The sequence below is a fragment of the Mixophyes fleayi genome, chromosome 9 (genome assembly GCF_038048845.1).
Source record: "Mixophyes fleayi isolate aMixFle1 chromosome 9, aMixFle1.hap1, whole genome shotgun sequence".
NCBI classification, from domain to species: Eukaryota; Metazoa; Chordata; class Amphibia; order Anura; family Limnodynastidae; genus Mixophyes; species Mixophyes fleayi.
The window spans coordinates 33,970,108-33,991,052 of record NC_134410.1 but is presented as its reverse complement, the minus strand read 5'-3'; the positions used below and the strand labels follow the sequence as shown (position 1 = coordinate 33,991,052).

Here is a 20,945-nt window from a genome sequence, read left to right as displayed (position 1 = left end):
TCTTCTCGCTTTGAATTCTTTCATTATTTGTATTTGAGCTGTATTTGTGCAATTCAGAGATTGAGTAGGCTGCAAATGACCTTAAGGTGCGCTGTATCTGGTTGTTCATTGCTACACAGGGATTATATGCAGCCTAAACTGAAGTATTGTAATGAATACAGCTATATCTTATATAAAGTAACATGTATCCCAATGTAGGACCCCATCAGGGCTGTAAACCCAGAGCTATGATACACTGAGTGCTGCACTGTGATATGAATACAGCTATATCTTATATAAAGTAACATGTATCCCAATGTAGGACCCCATCAGGGCTGTAAACCCAGAGCTATGATACACTGAGTGCTGCACTGTGATATGAATACAGCTATATCTTATATAAAGTGACATGTATCCCAATGTAGGACCCCATCAGAGCTGATAACCCAGAGCTATGATACACTGAGTGCTGCACTGTGATATGAATACAGCTATATCTTATATAAAGTGACATGTATCCCAATGTAGGACCCCATCAGAGCTGATAACCCAGAGCTATGATACACTGAGTGCTGCACTGTGATATGAATACAGCTATATCTTATATAAAGTGACATGTATCCCAATGTAGGACCCCATCAGAGCTGATAACCCAGAGCTATGATACACTGAGTGCTGCACTGTGATATGAATACAGATATATCTTATATAAAGTGACATATATCCCAATGTAGGACCCCATCAGTGCTGATAACCCAGAGCTATGATACACTGAGTGCTGCACTGTGACATGAATACAGATATATCTTATATAAAGTGACATATATCCCAATGTAGGACCCCATCAGTGCTGATAACCCAGAGCTATGATACACTGAGTGCTGCACTGTGACATGAATACAGATATATCTTATATAAAGTGACATATATCCCAATGTAGGACCCCATCAGTGCTCTGATACACCAGGTGCTGCACTGTGCTATGAATACAGATATATCTTATATAGAGTGACATGTATCCCAATGTAGGACCCCATCAGTGCTCTGATACACCAGGTGCTGCACTGAGATATGAATACAGATATAACCCACATCTCAGCCTGTCTCTCTCCCCGCCCGTATATTACCGGGTGACAGGGCAGCTTGCCGTACACACCCCACCCGCTGACCCGGGCGTGTTTCTCACTTCCGCCGCTATCTGCCCATATCCGGTCCACCAGCGGCTTCTACTTCCTTCCGGAACTCCGGAGTCGGCGGAGGATCCGGGACCCACCCTGAGCGGAGAGAGGTGAGAGGCGCGGGAGCGGCCGGCGGCTGTGACTGGGAGTCACTGCATGTAGTGCCTGACAGCCAGGTATAGGGAGACCCTCGTGTGGTGCGTTATATCCCCGTGATAATATCCCTGTAACTGTACAGAGCTGTATCCTACCCGGGGATACTGTACCGAGTAATGTGCAATCCTCTTATACCCTGCATTATACATTACATCCACTGTGTATTACCCTTATACCCTGTATTTTACCTTACATCCACTGTGTACTACTCTTATACCCTGTATTATACCTTACATCCACTAATAATGTGTACTACTCTTATACCCTGTATTATACCTTACATCCACTAATAATGTGTACTCCTCTTATACCCTGTATTATACCTTACATCCACTAATAATGTGTACTCCTCTTATACCCTGTATTATACCTTACATCCTGAGTACTCCTCTTATACCCTGTATTATACCTTACATCCACTGTGTATTACTCTTATACCCTGTATTATACCTTACATCCACTAATAATGTGTACTCCTCTTATACCCTGTATTATACCTTACATCCACTAATAATGTGTACTACTCTTATACCCTGTATTATACCTTACATCCACTAATAATGTGTACTCCTCTTATACCCTGTATTATACCTTACATCCACTAATAATGTGTACTCCTCTTATACCCTGTATTATACCTTACATCCCGAGTACTCCTCTTATACCCTGTATTATACCTTACATCCACTGTGTACTACTCTTATACCCTGTATTATACCTTACATCCACTAATAATGTGTACTCCTCTTATACCCTGTATTATACCTTACATCCACTAATAATGTGTACTACTCTTATACCCTGTATTATACCTTACATCCACTAATAATGTGTACTCCTCTTATACCCTGTATTATACCTTACATCCACTAATAATGTGTACTCCTCTTATACCCTGTATTATACCTTACATCCACTAATAATGTGTACTCCTCTTATACCCTGTATTATACCTTACATCCCGAGTACTCCTCTTATACCCTGTATTATACCTTACATCCACTGTGTATTACTCTTATACCCTGTATTATACCTTACATCCACTGTGTATTACTCTTATACCCTGTATTATACCTTACATCCACTGTGTATTACTCTTATACCCTGTATTATACCTTACATCCACTGTGTATTACTCTTATACCCTGTATTATACCTTACATCCACTGTGTACTACTCTTATACCCTGTATTATACCTTACATCCACTGTGTACTCATCTTATACCCTGTATTATACCTTACATCCACTGTGTACTCTCTCTTATACCCTGTATTATACCTTACATCCACTGTGTACTCTCTCTTATACCCTGTATTATACCTTACATCCACTAATAATGTGTACTCCTCTTATACCCTGTATTATACCTTACATTCACTAATAATGTGTACTCCTCTTATACCCTGTATTATACCTTACATTCACTGTGTACTCCTCTTATACCCTGTATTATACCTTACATTCACTGTGTACTCCTCTTATACCCTGTATTATACCTTACATCCACTGTGTACTCCTCTTATACCCTGTATTATACCTTACATCCACTGTGTACTCCTCTTATACCCTGTATTATACCTTACATCCACTAATAATGTGTGCTCCTCTTATACCCTGTATTATACCTTACATCCCCTAATAATGTGTACTCCTCTTATACCCTGTATTATACCTTACATCCCCTAATAATGTGTACTCCGCTTATACCCTGTATTATACCTTACATTCACTGTGTACTCCTCTTATACCCTGCATTATACCTTACATCCACTAATAATGTGTACTCCTCTTATACCCTGCATTATACCTTACATCCACTAATGTGTACTCCTCTTATACAGTGTTCTATACATTATACCTTGTATCCACTAATAATATGTACTGCCTCTTATTCCCTGTATTATACCTTCCAACCGTGCAGTAATAATGTGTACTCCCTCTTATACCCTGCATTATGCCTTTCATCTATGCACTAATGTGTACTCTCTCTTATACACTGTATTATATAAATCGATCAGCCCCAACATTAAAAACCTGCAGACAAGTGAAGTGAATAACATTGATTATCTTGTTACAATGACACCTGTCAAAGGGTGAGATATGTTCAGCAGTAAGTGAACAATCAGTTCTTGAAGTTGATATTTTGGAAGTAGGATAAATGGGCAAGCTAAATGATCTGTACAACTTTAACAAGGGCCACATTGTAATGGGTAGATGACTTGGTCAGTGCATCTCCAAAACAGCAGGTCTTGTAGGATGTTCCCAGTATGCAGTGGTTAGTACCTACCAAAAGTGGTCCAAGGAGGGACAACAAGTGAACTGGCAACAGGGTCATGGTGCCCAAGGGTCATTGTGCATTGGGAGCAAATGCTAGCCTTCCTGGTCCAATCCCACGGAAGAGCTACTGTAGCACAGATTGCTGAAGCTGGTATTGCTGGCTATGATAGAAAGGTGTCAGAACACACAATGCACCGCAGCTTTCTGCATAGTCACAGAACGGTCAGTGCCCATGTCCACTGCTGCATACAGTGGGCATGTGAGCACCAGAACTGGACCATGGAGTAGTGGGAGAGAATGGCCTGGTCTGACGAATCGGGTTTCTTTTACATCATAAGGACGGTGGGGTGCGTGTGCGTCGTTTACCTGGGATAGAGATAGCACCAGGATACACTATGGTAAGAAGCCGGCGCAGTCAGTATGATGCTCTGAGCATTACATAGATGTTACTTTGACATGTACCACCTAAGTAAACATTGTTGCAGACCAAGTGCACCCTTTAGGGAAACTGTATTCCCTGATGGCAGTGGCCACTTCCAGCAGGATAATGTGCCCTGCAGCACTGCAAAAATTGTTCAGGAAAGGTTTGAGGAACATGAGTTCAAGGAGGTGACTTGGTCTCCAAATTCCACAGATCTCAATCCGTTATAGCATCTGTGGGATGTGCTAGAAAAAAACGAGTCCGAGCCATGGAGGTCCCACCTTGCAACTTAAAGGATCTGCTGCTGACGTTTTGGTGCCAAATACCACAGGACACCTTCAGAGGTCTTGACCCTTCCTTACCTAGTTCTTTGTGGACAGAGTGAACACTATAGTGGGATAAGGATTGACCACTCTGGTACCCCACAAAGTAAGTGGTGTAAAGGTCAGGCTAGTGACATGTTGGATCAAATAACAATGGAGTAATAATTGAGTGTAGGCTTTGTACGGAATATTTTTTTAAGAAGAAATGGATTGTCACTGCTGTCAGACCCTACAATATGAATAATAAAAAATCAATTGTCAATTAGCACTTTATGAAATAAGGGTTCTATGAGGCAGTTTGCATTGTTTGATCCAATTTCTCTTACATCAATCGGTACAGAAGTGAAGTAGCTTTGTTAGAACAGAAGTGATTGTTAATGGCAGTACTTTAACAGGGTGTGGTAAGATATAGACTGTGGTGAGCTGACACTGCTGTTTGGTAAATAGAGAACTAATAAGGGATGAAGCAGTCAGAAGCCATGATGATATGTTGTCGTTTGCAGTCGTGGGAGGATGCAATGACTGTGTTTTATATTCCATTCTCATCTTGTCCACCCATATAGTCCCATAAAGATGAGTGAGACCTTTTTTTATTAAACAGATATAAGATCCTGCTATGAACAAATAAATGTTAACCTGTTGCTAAGAGGGCATTTATTTTGGATAGTGGTGTACTGTGCAATACAGTGACCTGTCACAAGGATGGAATATGTAACAAGCACTTTAAGCCCTAGCACTCTAATTATTTTATTTATATCTCATAGTATTTAAAAAAAACTAATGACAATTGTTGGTCCTCCTGCTGTTCATGGTTTGCCATCTTAGCAATGAAGTTTGAAGGTTGAAATTGTAACGGGAGTTTTTAATTTCTTCCTTTTTTTTTTTAACAAAGCCAGCCATAGGCAGATCACGGGATTTTTGCATGTTAAATTGCAAACCACAAGCTGATTGGGATGTTTACAGGTGTTTTGTGTTATAGATCGGAAGCATAATTGCTTAACTGTTTTCCTCCTGTGATACTTTAATTCTGTATAATCAGAAAAGCACTTTTTTTTTTTCTTGCCTATTTACTGGTCTAAAATTCAGCCCACCATAAAGCATATTATTTTGGGATACGTGAGAGTGTCATTTCACCTTATTTACATTTGTTGCATCTATATTTTTGCGTATACACTTTGCTTCATAAACATGAGTTATGGTGAAGCTTTTCTTAACAGATTTTTGATTGTTGTGAGCCAGAACTGTATCTGAAATGACCGCAGCATTGTCAACAATATAAAAACATATATGCAAATCTACATTTAGTAAACAGAGTTGCTGAAGAATGTTTTCTTACCTTATATTGATGCTATCTTACCTACTAAATGAGGTTTTCTTCAAAGTAGAAACGCCACTCCTTAAAACCACTATACCCAATCAAAATACATACTACACTTGTACATATGCCTCCCAAGACATGTACACTAATTACACATTCCATTTATACAAACTCACACATGCAGATAGGTATCTGCTAAGTCTCTAAGCGCCATATTATACCAACTTTATGTGGCTTCAGACTCCTGGCTCTCCACACAAGATTCTACAGCCAAGAGTAAACCAAGTCCATGGGCTGTGTTAGCAGTGCCAACTCAGTTGCAGAAATACCCTACCAACGGTAGGAAGGGTTTATGTAAACATGTCTTTATGAAAGCAATTGAATTTTTGAACTAGGGATGATATGTGAACTACATTTTTGTTGATCTTGAAATCATTAGCCAATATTTTAATTGTTCTTTTTTATGTTTTTATAATGTACACACATTTGCTCAGGATCATAGTTTATTTTATTACAATATTTTAACATTGGTTTGTTGGGTAAAAATAATTTCCCCCTATGTGCTTGTGAATGTGTTCCAAAATAAGAGATAACTATTGCCACTAATTAAAAGTGCTGCAGGTATTTTATTTATGGATCTTGTGATTTCACTGTGATACCTAAAGTACTGTGCTAACCGCTTTGGTAGACTTGGTGCGTTTATGCCAATAGACCATAATATTACATACCGTGTTGGCCACCATTGTGTGAGATAAATCAATATTTATGAAATTTTTTACTAGGAGACTGTATCACACAAGACATGTAGGGAGGAATTCAATTAGTCGTGAATTGTCTCATGTCCATTCTGAAGACATTTTGTGGCAAATATTTTTAGAGATCTGCTCATTTTTCCGTAGTAACGGTAAAAGTGCGAAGCCGTGATGTTCTGAGAAACAGCGTGACTGTCTGCCCCGTAGACTCTTAATTACACTACAATCGCTAATTCCAAATATCCATTTCTTAATATGCATCAGAGCTTGGCAATTAAGCAGTGTGTTTAAAATCAGAGTTTTAATTGCTTCTGTAACATTACACTCGCTGGTTCCTGGGGAATTTTTAGGTTGAATTCTTGTGGATATTTGTTCGGCTCACAAAAATTTTTTTTCCACATTGAAGGCAGCAAATACATTGTCACAATTTTAATTCTGTTTTTATTTTGTTCTGAATATAAGGGACTATCCTAAAATTATATATATTTTACAAATAATCCTGAAGTACAAGAAATGGGTTGAAGTGCACATTAAAAAAAAAAATTGAAAAAAATATGATTAGCATGGTTAACCTGATTTTCCACTATAGCTCTGTTAGAAAGTAAAGTATTTCACCCCACTCTTTTAGATAACTTTGATTCCTCCAACATTTTTAGACCTGTACTGGTGGGATATGATAGGTCAAAAGGCTGAGACTGGTTTGCTGTGACACCGCTGCTGCTGTTAATGAATCGACCAATCCACACTATTCATTTCGGCAAAGCATTTCTGCCTAGCTGTCCGTCATTCTACAAACTGCTTGTTTAGCTAGAGAAGCTTATCCCTCCTTAGTAAAATAGAGTGGGATTGGACATATTTAGAGAAGTATAAACACTGCAGTAATGTCATGCATATTATTTGTCTTGGTGATACACAGCTTTTTTCACATGTTGATGTCAAATAGTGTATTTAGCTACTCTTTAAAACCATTGTGACATTTCGTATAACTTCTGCCTCACCTGTGGGAAAGCAACTGGTGCATAAACACATAGCAGTAGTATACCAGTTAATACATCAGTCTTTCTATCATGTGTGATTGGGTAACAATAATTATTTTTTTTATTTGTGTTTGTATTAAGGGGCAGTAGGAATCTGGAGAAGCCCTGAAGGCGTTGCAGTTCTTGTACTACATTGCCTGGACACAACCGCTTGGCACATCTCTTCCTGTGCCACCAAATCTACCTCCACAGGAATATTTCATATTGAATGAGGATATGACCACGTTGAATCTCCATCCAGCACACTAACGCTCTCCTAACCCTGTTGTGTAGCAGTGCATGTGCGGTCTGACTCTCTGGGTCCATGAGGGAATACAAAGTGGTGGTGTTGGGCAGTGGAGGGGTTGGGAAATCGGCCCTGACTGTACAGTTTGTTACGGGCACCTTCATTGAGAAGTATGACCCCACCATTGAGGATTTCTACCGGAAGGAGATTGAGGTGGACTCTTCACCGTCTGTGCTGGAGATCCTGGACACAGCAGGCACAGAACAGTTTGCCTCCATGAGGGATTTGTACATTAAGAATGGACAGGGCTTCATCTTGGTGTATAGCCTGGTAAATCAGCAGTCATTCCAGGTGAGTATGTACTGTGTGTATAATAATACTAAACTCGTGTATGTTGCCAGGAGGCTTCAACAATGTTATTAGAATGTATTTATTGGCAACATTAAGACTTGTCCAGATGTTCCATAAAACAAGTCACCTTCAAGTGCAAGGTAAACAATGGAGCCTTACTTTTTGGGGTGGTACCATTATATGATTCTTTGACTGTTGAACAGGCTTCTTAATTCTCGGTATTCCATTTTATTTTTTTTCCTCTGAGTGTGTTTTTTAAGGTGGTAAATTGATGGTAAAGTAAAATGTAATTTGTAGCCTAAAATATCATCATCACCATTTATTTAGCACCACTGATTCTGCAGCGCTGTACAAAGAGCTCACTCACATCAGTCCCTGCCCCATTGGAGATTACACTCTAAATTCCCTAACGCACACACAGAGAGACTAGGGTCAATTTTGATAGCAGCTAATTGACCTACTAGTATGTTTTTGGAGTGTGGGAGGAAACCGGAGCACCAGGAGGAAACCCACGCAAACACGGGGAGAACATATAAACTCCACACCGATAAGGCCATGGTTGGGAATTGAACTCATGACCCCAGCGCTGTGAGGCAGAAGTGCTAACCACTTAGCCACCGTGCTTTTAAGATTCTTGGTATTTTTTTTACAGGACCTTAGGAAATGGGGGCTAAATAAAGGAACTCTTAACTGCAAGACTCTGATTTTACCAAACCAGTCAATGCAATGGTTTATAATGCAGCAGACTGGTAGTTTAGTGCAAGTAGTTTATGTCAAAGAAATGCATGTATGCGTCACCCTGATATTGAGATTTCACTTGGAATAAAGTACAAATTGATCCAATGTGAAAAGGTATCTTGTAACATTCACAGATGTCACTGATTGGACAAAACAGATTCTTTCCTACAGCTGGCGAGTCTGAGCTCTATTGCTTGGTGCCGTATGTAGATGACCCTTTAAAATGGCGAACACTTGCTGTAAGCCTGGACCCACATCGTCAATGTCAGGCAGGGAGTTCGAGTAGTAGGATCAGGAACCATATTGATTGCATCTTTATCCCATGATTACATAGGAACCTCATAAGTGTATTAAAAGTGGTATACATGTGTGCCTTAATATAGTGGCACGAATCACGCTTTCCTTTTAACCCTTTCTGTGTGTGTGTATGTATGTATGTATGTATGTGTATGTGTGTATATATATATATATATATATATATATATATATATATATATATATATTTACACTACACCTGGGGAGGTCTTGTCCTGGATCACTCAGTTCTGACTCTACCAGGTCTACCCTGGTTTAAAAACAAACAAAACAGCAATTCCCATTTTAAAGGTCCATAGAGTTAAAAAACAAAACAAACAAAAAAAAACCTTAAGACAATATTCTCCCAAATAAATCCTCATCAAGAAGCATAGTATAAAATTAGGTTAGTTGGACTTTGAAATTGAAAAGTTATTCACAGTGAAGCCAACATAGCTCAAAAATGTAAATAGTATTCTGGTCATTGGTACAAACCATCTCTGTTATGTATAACATTCTATATGATCTTATGTATATTGTATATTGTACTGCTATTGGCCGTTTGAGGCTTTCCGGAGGCCTAAAGACAGGAAGACCTACATATATTGGAAAAGGCTTCACCCAGTCCCATTCTTGTGTGTGTATAATAGATATATATCAGTGAAGTTTGCCAGTTGCTCTCTTATATAGTGGTGTTTTACATTTTAGATGTAGTGGCTTTGTGTCCCCCAATATTTACTCTTTACTAGCTGTATGGCCAAAGAATATACAAATATTAATGCATTATACTAAAGCCTTGAAGATGGTTTAACACTGACTACCTTGTGGTTTCATATGAATCCCTTTACACTACTAAAACCAATGTTGTGCAACATCCTAATAAGACAGAACTGTGCTCACATGATGACTGCATGCTTCTCCTTATTCTGAGTAAAGTTTATTTTACTTTCTAGTTTAAAACCCTTACTTAAAGTGGAACTAAATCCAAAATAATGGAACCACTTCTTTAAGACTCTAACAACTAAGTACTTCACAACTACAGACTCTGCCTCTGCTTGCTGGAAGCTAACCTGCTGATCAGTTAATGCAGAGTTCTGTATGCTTTGAAGTAGGTCGTTACCCATCACTGCTCTAAGGCTGCATGTACTGCCCTCCATCCTTCAAGTAGGCTGTAAGTGTAATTTAATTTAAATTTGCAGTTGTAAATTACAAGTACATACTTGGCTCTTTGCTACAGCATTTATTTTGTCTTTCTTAACCTCGGTTTTTGACTGTTCACATTGTTTGAATAGGCAGTACATAAAACATTCCTAATCACTGAACCCAGTTTAATTCTAGGGAAACTCTCACTACTCCTAGTGGGTTGTTTGATTGGCTGGCATGGATGCTAATGATATCTGTGCCCTCTGCTTTGCTGATTGTATGTCATCTGTGTGCTCAGATTTACAACCACAGGATCGCTCACCTTGGAGGCTGCCAATTAGAAATCAGGGCCAGGAACGTTTCGCGGTTTCAATTATCCCTCTTTAGGCAGTAGTTCCTGGATGTCGTGGGGAGAGGTTTTATAATGTAGCTAGAGTAGAGTTCGGAACAGCATAGCTTTGTTCTGTTTTCTTCAGTATGCAACAAGTTCTCTAGTTACATTTTAAGAATATTGTAACTCATGGACTACATACTGCTGTGTTGCTAGAACATTACAGCAGGAGAATAGACAAGTCTGTGAAGAAGTAAATTTTACTGTTCTAAATCCTGCATCTTGGTAGGTTCCGTGGTACTAGGTTTTGTTCCTATGAGAAACATCCTGGAACATGGACGTCTGAGCAGTAAGAGAACTTGTGAATACAGAACTTGGGCCCTTTTATTACTTTGTTGGCCTGTCCATATAGACCCACAGTGTTTCACCTAGATCAGTGATTTCCTATTTTGCAGGATATGTCAGTGATCCAGATACCGAAAATGAACAGTTCAGCAACTGTAGTAAATTCAGGAATATCCCCTTCATACATTTCTGCTCCAGAGGCATTGTAATGCAGAGTACAAAACCAGAATGGTAATAATACCCTGTGTTTCACTGCTGGTAAATGCTAATCAGCCAGTGCTGATTTCTTTGTTTTTGTGGGACAGTCTTGTAAACCTTTCATTCCATTAATGTCCTAGGTTTGGCTCTAATGCCTGTTAAGCTCATCTCTTACCTAATTCCGTCAGAAGAAAACAGATCAATTACAAGCGGCTCATACAGAAAAGATCTGTTTTTGTATCATTAACCTCCACTAAAACAATGCACTTAGTAGAATTAACACACATTATAATCCCGTCACAGAATAATTAAAGGTGCTCGAACACTCTTTACATTTGTGTGTTTGTGCAATGTTTACATTAAATGATTATATAAAATGTTGTAATACTCTATGTAGTCTTGTAAAAGGTGCAACACAGACTTCTAGCAGAGGAAATCGCTCATACAAAGCCATTCTATCCCTCAATTCCATTTCTGCTCCCATAACCCTTCTTTCAAGCTTAATTGTGTTATAGCGATCGAACAATACAATGACCTGTTGGCCTGGCTTTGTGAGGGGGTTGTCTGGGATCTTGCTGCGCTTGGGTCATTTCTTCAATTCCAACCAAGGCTCTGCATCTGTGTGGAGTTAGTATGTTGTCCCTGTGTTAGTGCGGGTTTCCTCCTATGCAGTCCAAAACATACTGGTAGGTTAATTGGCTTCTGTCAAAATGGGCCTCCTGTATGATTGAGAATTAAGAATGTAAGCTCCATTGGGGTAGGGACTGATGTGAATGATTACATATTCTCTGTACATCGCTGAATCGTTTGACTGGCATTACGGAAACAAAGTTTAATAATCTGCTGCGGATGCGTGAAAAGGAAAATTGTGGACATATTTAAACACTCCAGTTTAATGTAGTTTCAGCTTAACAAGACAGCCTTTCGTATATATTAGTAATCAGCAATCCCACAGTTGTGTTCTACCCCCACCTCACCCTTTTAAATAGCAAGTTTAGTACCCTTTTAAGTATGCATCTGACAATCCTTTTTCTGAGCCATCCTTGTACAAATCGCCTCCTATTCAGAATCTGGCTGCCAGTCACACTCGCTCTTTGCATATCATATAAAATCAGAGGTAGTCGTGGGAAGGGGAAGTTCTTACAGTGCAGACAGAGCTCAGAGGGATGTTCCAAAGTGCACCTGCTCACTACATTTTGTGCCATATAATCATGGTTGTCACGGGACACTGGAAACTGCAGAATTATAAATAACCTGAAGAAATCAAGGAGGGAAAAAAATTGATGATTCAACTATGTACTTAGTTCTGTTTACATCTTTGCACTAGCCTTTGGTGTTTTCACTCACTCCCTACCCATTTCATGGAATATTTTGAAGAGGAATTGCCATTAATGACCACTTGTATGGCCACCTTTTACAAGCGGTATTGGTGAGCACTGCAGTGGTCAGCACTCTGATGTAAACTGTTCAAACACATAGTTGGCTTTAGTCATGTTTTCCCATCAGCAAGAAACTTCTGTTTTGTTTTGTATGTTGGTAAATCCTGAATTAGAGGCAGTCCTAGTTATTAAGACACATGGAAATTTGCAGTGCAGTAACCCATAACAACCATTCCATTTGGTTAGTGCAGTGTGGCCTCGGAAGCCTGTATCTGAATACTGTAGGTTACTGTACTTTGCAAGTTTGATGTCTGTAAATAACCTACCATGCCTACAGAATGTAATCTGCAGTTGAATACAGAACAGCCTGTGTATGCAAAATTCAGTATACTTGAAGATCGATTTGTATAAGCAATCCTTTTTCACTTTTAACTGCTTTGTTTTAACCTAGGACATCAAGCCAATGCGGGACCAAATAGTCAGAGTCAAGAGATATGAAAAAGTCCCCCTTATTTTGGTCGGGAACAAGGTTGACCTCGAGTCTGAGCGAGAAGTCATGTCTACAGAAGGCCGTTCTTTAGCTCAAGAGTGGGGCTGTCCTTTTATGGAGACATCTGCCAAGAGCAAGACAATGGTGGACGAACTGTTTGCGGAGATCGTCAGGCAAATGAACTATGCGTCTTTGCCTGAGAAGCAGGATCAGTGTTGTACAACATGCACTGTTCAATGAGATACTCAGAGGGACCTCAAACATGGCCATAAAAAGCAGGTCGGTTTGGTAGACATTTCTTTCAGTGGACTTCTTGTTTAGTCCTGGCTTAGGCGTCTGTCTGTATCGGTTTTTAATCTGTTCATTAGGGTGTCTCCTCAAATGGTAAACCAGATTAAAGGATAAATTGGGGTAGGTGGAATATCCTAACTGATTCCACAGAGATGATTTACCTGGGCTCTGGTGGTAAGGATATTAGATGTGTCCACCGATAGCTTTTAATTTAAGGTGGAATTATCCTTTATCCTTTTAAGAAAATGTTTGTTTCATGTTGTTAAATCCTAATCAACCAACTGTTTTTTTTATATCCAGCTCCTACTTGTATCAATGTTGACATGCATGACTGGAGTATTGATAACTCAAGTTCATTGTGAAAATAGTCCATGTTTAAATTAAGAGACACAAGACTTGGATTACTGCCCTCCACACTAATTTAAGCAGTTAACAAGGTGTGTCTAGAATAGAGCCATAACTTGCGATACGAGGTTCTATTTGCTCTCTTCTTCCTAACCACGTCTCTATGTATCTGCATGCTTATCTGCTCCTGTTCTGACTCTTTCAGATCTGCCAGGCCCCACTTAATGTTTGACATTGCACAATTTGATTGGGGTTGTAACCAAGGATAACTGTCTCTGTATATTGGGTTATATAAATGTTTTTCAGTCCTGGTCAATCCAGGTTCACATACTGACAGAGAGGCTGAATACTTTTGGCAGTTCATGGTTTTGGTTTGTTTTGTGCAAATCTTCCCTAAAAAGTGTACACGTTAACTATCTTAAATAGTAAGTAGACACTCTGTATCATGTTATGTATTACTAAAGAACGCCTGAAAATAACTAAGTGTATCTAATTCCTTAAAGTTGTCCAACATGCTATCTGTCCCAAACCGGTGCAGAAAGTAAACATTGTCCAGAGAAACTGCTTAGGAGGGTGGATCTCCTCTATTTTACATCACGCCTAGAACAGGAAGACAGATGTGGGGTACTGCAAAAGACAATGAATGACATGCTTGCAGTCTCCTAGGTAACAACTGCACTATGCAGATTGGTGGATTTATGCACAGGAGCATGGCCACACTAGCATCACTGAAAGAATAATTGACATGCTATGCTTTGCAATTTGTCTGTTTTTGTTTTTTTGCCATACACCAGCACCCCTGTGTGGCTGCACATTGTCCAATATCTCAGTAATAAGTTAAAACCTACATGTAATCAAATAAAGGAGCATCTATCTAATTAAATATCAGCAGACCTTTTAAATAAGTGTTGCACGTTATAACAAGTAAACCAGGAAGAAACTGGGGGCTGCAGGTGAATGCTCGTGGGCACCTTGTTGCCCATCACTGTTTCGGAGGCTTTAAACTTTTATCATTAAAAACACAGCACCTTCAATGGACGTATTATATATTTGGGCCACCTTGCACTTATTCTCCCTTTGTTTTTTTTACAGTGAGCATTCTAAAATCACGTGGTTATGTGAAACTTTGAGTGCCTGAGCACTGCACTGTTCAGTGGCTGGCCACCCCCCTTTAATACACATTTTCCTTATCTTTGTTGTGCTACGAGATGGCTACATTCCAGAACTTCTTAAAGCCCGTAATTGGAACACTATTTGTAATCCTCTTTTTATTTGAAATGATTGTGTATTTTCCTCTGCTTAGGAGCGTATAGAGTTATATGAAGTAAATAAAAACAGGTCCATCAAGCTCAACCTATTCTAATTGTGTTGATCCAGAGAAAGAGCAAACAAAACTTTGGCAGTTGCCAGGCCAGTTAGACCTCAGTTGGAGGGGAATTCCTTCCTGGCTCCATAACGGGCAATCCGATTAACTATCTAGATAAATCACCCTGTATAATGTCATCTACTAATTATACCTGCAATTTTTACATGAAATGAATGAATCTGATGTCATTACCTCCTGTGGTATGGAATACAACACCCTATCTAACCACCTTTACAGTGACGAGACCCTCCCAGTGCCCATGGGAAGCACCCTTACCCTTCAAAGATGTTACGGACTCCATGTCATCCCAGCATATATGTGACCACAATTACAGAACATTACGTAAAGACCTTTTATAACATAAAATATATACAGTAGCCTGTGGTACCCACTAATGAATAAATGGTAGCTCAGTCTGAATATGTATAACTTATATTTACCCTGTTTTATATTCTTTAACCGATTATCTACTCCCCACACCTTTGTTTAGTTTTGTATAGCAAGTTTAGAATTTTTAGAAACTTATTGCTGGTCTTCGTGTGTGTTTCACTTTTGAATATGTGGCATTTTTTGTATGATTAGCAAAGATCATGTGAAAAATTTATAAATATTGGTCAATGAAAGAATGGCACGATAGTAACTGCAGAGTTGAGGACACCTAACTTCAACCTATGGAAAAAAGCTTCTCCTATTTGTTTTGTTGGTAGAATTAGTTCAGTAAAAGGTTGATGATCACTTTATCTTAAACTCTTTAGCTGCCAGGTAGCCATGGACACCCTCCAGTTGAAAGCTGTCTCTGGTCATGAAGAGTTGTTTGTTTTTTGGTCTCCGGAACCCTTGGACTTGCTCCTATCTGGGAAACAAAGGATGACCGTCTGGTTGTCCGAGTACTTCCATAGCCGGTAACCTGCTCCCTCCAGGTCACCCATGTGGGCGGGAAAGGGGGGGGGGGGGGGGGGCACACATGAGACCACACAGTGAAAGTCCAATTGTTCCTTCTTGATGGCAAGGTAATTTACCCCCAGAAACATGAAAATGTACACAGATCCCTCTAAAGTTCACACGTTTGGTATACCTATAAATGTATGAAGCCTCAAAATAAACTTCAGGTTATAATTGTAGGATAACGCTAATTGAGTGGAATTTACAAAGTACGGGATGATTATCAATTTACTTTTTTAAAAAAAAATTTTTTTATGTATTCTTATGGTTTTAGTAGTTTTGTGAGCCCACACAAGTTAGGTGTATGTAGTATTATGAACTGTACACACTTGATTTTTTTTTAGTAGTAGGTAATTTCATGTATTGCTTCCATTTAAAAACGTCAAAAACATTGTTTGTTTGTGATCTATAAGTAAAAATATGCATTTGACAAATTTGCAGGGAGTGCAGAACATGGTTTACAATTCTATGGGATGTCCACATCTGTTTGAGTGATGGGGAAGGGAAAGGGGCGGTAATGAATTCTGAGGCCCAAAATAAATGTTTTCATTGATCCATATAAAAATGTGAACACTGTTTAGGCCACCTGTGGCGTAAAGCCTGCCGAGAGCAGTGTCCTCAGTACGTAACAAGAACGCATCCCCTACCAAGCACTGCGGCATACAGTTGTCACTGCAGCTAGCATCATTATGGAGCCCACATAAAGCCCCAAAGAGATGCAGAATTTTGGATTTGCATTAAGGCCACATCCTGATGCCATAAATACTCTTTCAACAAGGATATCCAGCTGTTCCATAAAGACTGGCTGATCACTCCAGCTCCACCAAATGTTTGTCATTCCAATTAGGTATATTTTGAGCTTTAAACTGGCCACCTAGATAGTGCCAGAGAGTCAACCGACCAGACTACTGTCCCAGCTTGGCCACATGTGTCTGGCACCACTAGGGACTGTACCAGTCTTATGTCTGTCTGTATTTACAGACATGCCTCAAAATGATCCTATTGACCTTACACGGTAGTGTTGTGACTGCATGGATGGTGATTTTGTGGCTGCATATGCGATGATTGAGCAGTAGCGTGCAACAATAAATACATGAAAGGTCAAACCTTATAAATATAATAAATAATCTGGTGCTTAATTTGAGTGGGCGAGTTATTCTAATTTTTTTTCTTCTCTATCTTCAATAAGGAAAACTATGTAAAATCCAAATCTTAAAATAGTGTTACAAAAACACTGCTTGTCTTTACAAAAAGTCTTAAATTGTATAGTTTCTCTATTTGGGCATGAAATGACCGATGCTTGTTTGTCTCTCTCTCTCTGCAGATAACTCAGAGGAAATTTGCACAGCTTCGGCATTGAGGACTCTTACAGCCCAGGTTGCAGATCTGAGCCCTGATTAACCTGTCTGCACAACAGCACATTTGCCATACATGTCATCGAACGCTCAGAGATGGTGTGCGGCTATCATGCTCGCTCACCATCAGCAGCACGTTTACCAGAAGTTTTAAAAAAAAAAAATATTCTTTTCCTTATCCTTCTCCTTTATTTTTAGTCTCCTAAGTTGTTATTAACATCTAATATGCAACAGTTCAGTCTTGTTCTCGTTTTTTAATTTTGTTTTTTTAAATCAATATAGTTAAGCAGTTTCTGAAACTTATATTTATTAAATACTTAAATTCAGTATTACCTACTTAATGCCTTTTTAAAGACCGTTAACGGAGGATAATTGGAGCCTTAATAGCATGGTTTTATGTCTGTTACCTCAAATCTGCTCTTAACCCCTTCAGTGCCAGTGGGCCAGCAAAGTGCTGGACACCCACACATCGCCTGCCCCTCTTGCATTGTAGGTGTTCATACACTATATAGATTTTTTTTTTTTATTTTTTTTTTATTCTTTTTCTGAAAGTGGTTGGTATATGCTTTGAGATTATGTTTATGTTTACGTTTTTCCGGTTATCACGTGAAGCTGCTCTAACATTTTAATCGGACCTGCCTGTTCGGAGTTCCTTTCTCAGCACTGTAGCACATGCTGCAGAAGATGCCTATCCGCTCCAAACTGTCTACGGCCAAGCGAGCGAGCAGGCGCACGGATGCACGCTGTTTCCTCTAACCTATATTCCGATTAGGAGATGACTCCCGACAAAGTGTTTGGAATCTTCCTGGAGGATTAAGCGGCACTTATGTTTTGAACATATGAAAATGCTTAAACTGAAAATGTTCTATCATGGTGCATCAAAGTTAGCTGCCTAGTGGATGGGCTTGTGCAGGCACCCAGTGGTTAAAACTCCAATGTATACTATGTTTTGCTCCTGTCCTGATTTTTTTTTTTTTTTTTTTTTTTCTGCTTTATTTTCCCAAATACATTGACCACCTGCTTTTTTGCTATTACTTAGGTAAGGGATGTTAACCTCCTGTGTGTCTCTAATATTACTTCCAACAAATTCCCCCCCCCCCCTCCTCCCACCTGTGCACATAATTCCCCAATGCAAATAAAATGATTTTATGTTTTCTAGTTTATAATAGTTGTGTTTTTGAATACACTGATTGAAACAAGGTTTGTTCCCACCACGCTCATTGCTTTCTGTTTCTTGCACACTCCAGACCCGGGTTACAGTTACGGAGCCCTTGACTTGGGTGCGTTTCACTCCTGTGACCAGCCAAATGTGCTTTATACAGCCAAAGCCTTCCATGGTGTTTTACTCAATTGTATTTGTATCTGGTTTTGTTTCTGTCAGAGTATTTGGGTTTGTTTTTTTTTGTTTTTTTTTTTTATTGGTTTTTTTTCTGTGTATCTACAATTTATGCTGCAGAGAATTGAGTCACTGAGTTGTTTACAAATAATGACTCCCGCCCCCCCAATTCTCTGTTATGTTGCTAGGATAGTCTTTGTGGAAGTGTTATGTTTTTACCGGTTTAGTTCAAAAGACCTGTAAAAAGTCCCCCTTTTTTTGTTTTTAATCAAGATCAAATACTTTGTTACCAAAGAGAGGCCAGCTTAAAGTTCTTTTTAAGGTAGAAGTGTAATTTACTCTGGAGAAAAACATATTTGAGGACATTTTCTGGTAAATAATCCATTTTGAGTGAAAGTTGGAGACTTCCTGTTCTCCTATCCGCATTCTGCTGTAAGGGGAGAGCATACATTGTGATGCTTACCCTTTATTATTGGTAAATACGACGACTGTCATGTATGTTTTGTAGACTCCTATGAATTGCCAGTGGAGGCTCTCCTCCTGATTGGAGTGATGTTTCTTGCTGAAGCGTAGATAAATCTTGAGAGGTGGAGGGAGTCGTGTTGAATGATGGTGCTATTGGATACATTTCTTCTAAGGGGAGGGCTGTCTGAATGCAATGCATTCTATTTTACATGTTATCCATTTCTGTACTAGGAGTACCCTTGTTTAATGTTAGTACTGCAATGTTATTTTTTCATAACCTGTGATCTTTACAATATACAAGTCCTATTTCTTCCTTTATTCCCCTTTGTTGTTTTGAATCTTTTGGTAATCCGTTATTAAACGAACGTCAATAACATTACATCCACCATTAATTGAAGTCAATCAGACGTACAGTATGTTCTGTGGGTTTACAAAGTATGGGTTCATTTCACAGAAATAACTCCATTTCGATTTCTCCATTTAATTAGGGAGAGTTCATTTTCTTTCAGATTGACCCTTCTGCGGTCATTTTATTTAAATGACTATTTCCCAGAATCCATTGTGTACAATAGTTAATTCAGTCTTCACTTTCAAAGATCTGTTTATAAAGGTTGAATTTTAAACAAGGGTAGGTGTAAATGATCAGCTATTGTTACTGTAAACGGCTACAAAACAAATCATTAACATATTTTCAGTTTAGTTATGGTGGATTTTTTTCTTTCAAGGAAAACGGTACATAATGCCTGTCAGGTTCAAAATAGTGATGATGGAAATAGTTTGACAGCTGTAGCAGGCATCCATTAGTCAACTGACTTTTCTGTACTTTACAACAGTATTAAGCAGTTCTACAGATTTCTAATGTTTTTGTTCAGTGTAATGTATTCATGACATATTCAGAATCTTTCTTTTTTTTACTTCTCGATAAGTACCTCCTGAAAAAGAAAAGTCACAATTGAAGTTACTAGTGCAGCCCTTTAACATTATATATATATATATATATATATATATATATATATATATATATATATATATATATATATATATATATATATATATATATATATATAATTTTTAGTCCTTTATCGAACAGATTGTGGGGGGTGGGGATCTCCATTTAAGGGGGGAAAAAAATAGCTGTGCTTACAATGCAATATAATGCAGACATAATATTTATAAAGTAATTTTATGTCTGATTAAGTTGTACAACTGACAAAACAAATGGAGGTGCTTGCTGAGTTACGATGTCTGTAAAAACACTTATTTTGTTTTCCTAAAATTTTTGTTATTGCCATTTACATAGCCTGCACTTTATTAAAATGTAAGCAAGGTGGAATGGTCAGTAGGGATGCACACAGAGGGTTAATGAAAGCTGACTTTTAAATTTTTTTATTTTTTCAATTTGATGTTTTTAAGACCATAAAAAGAAAACGTCCAAATGGATAATTGGTATGAAGATTCTTTTTCTATGCGGTTTGTCAATGGGTTAGTACTTTTAGAGGGCAAGTTTACCGGAATATTGGTTTTGAGTACAATTAGGACATAAATGGTTTACTCAGCACATTGGATGAGAGATTTGGACCAAACTTTCAGGCTTCTGGATGAGCTTGCTGAATATGTTCTGGATGAACATATTAATGTTGAGATTTTTTCTGCAACAAATGTATTATCTTAACTAGAACACCACTTTACAAATGGAAACCACTCGACTATGGCTCAGACATGGACATTGTATTGTGTTTCTCATTGATCAGGTAGTCTGGTGTATTGTAAATGAAGATATCCGGGACATCTAGAATGCTTTTGCAAATTCTGACATATACGGTTTTGGCATTTTGTAAAGCAACCCAACGATTCACTTGTTTTTTGTAATTTTTTTTTTTCTTTTTATAAATATATATAAAATAAAT

At 38.6% G+C, this 20,945-nt stretch overlaps 1 protein-coding gene across 4 annotated transcripts; it reads left to right on the top strand.

Moving 5' to 3' along the window:
* The first annotated feature begins 1,167 nt into the window (after nt 1–1,167).
* Nucleotides 1,168–18,403, top strand: RAP2C (RAP2C, member of RAS oncogene family). Of its 4 annotated transcripts, none has more exons than XM_075187245.1 (4): nt 1,168–1,267; nt 7,525–8,020; nt 12,900–13,217; nt 17,207–18,403. In XM_075187245.1, the coding sequence occupies exons 2-3, from the start codon at nt 7,748–7,750 to the stop codon at nt 13,176–13,178; spliced, it is 552 nt and encodes a 183-aa protein (XP_075043346.1). In that variant the 5' UTR covers nt 1,168–1,267; nt 7,525–7,747; the 3' UTR covers nt 13,179–13,217; nt 17,207–18,403. The 4 variants fall into 4 exon arrangements, with proteins under 4 accessions (XP_075043346.1, XP_075043344.1, XP_075043345.1 ...); XM_075187243.1 differs by having other exon boundaries at nt 1,204–1,333; XM_075187244.1 differs by having other exon boundaries at nt 1,204–1,354.
* Nucleotides 18,404–20,945: the final 2,542 nt, after the last annotated feature.

Bases quoted from the DNA above. Each gene is read 5' to 3' on its own strand.
- RAP2C (XM_075187245.1), top strand. From the start codon at position 7,748: ATGAGGGAATACAAAGTGGTGGTGTTGGGCAGTGGAGGGGTTGGGAAA. The intron at 8,021-12,899 runs GTGAGTATGTAC...GTTTTAACCTAG, and splicing joins TAAATCAGCAGTCATTCCAG to GACATCAAGCCAATGCGGGA.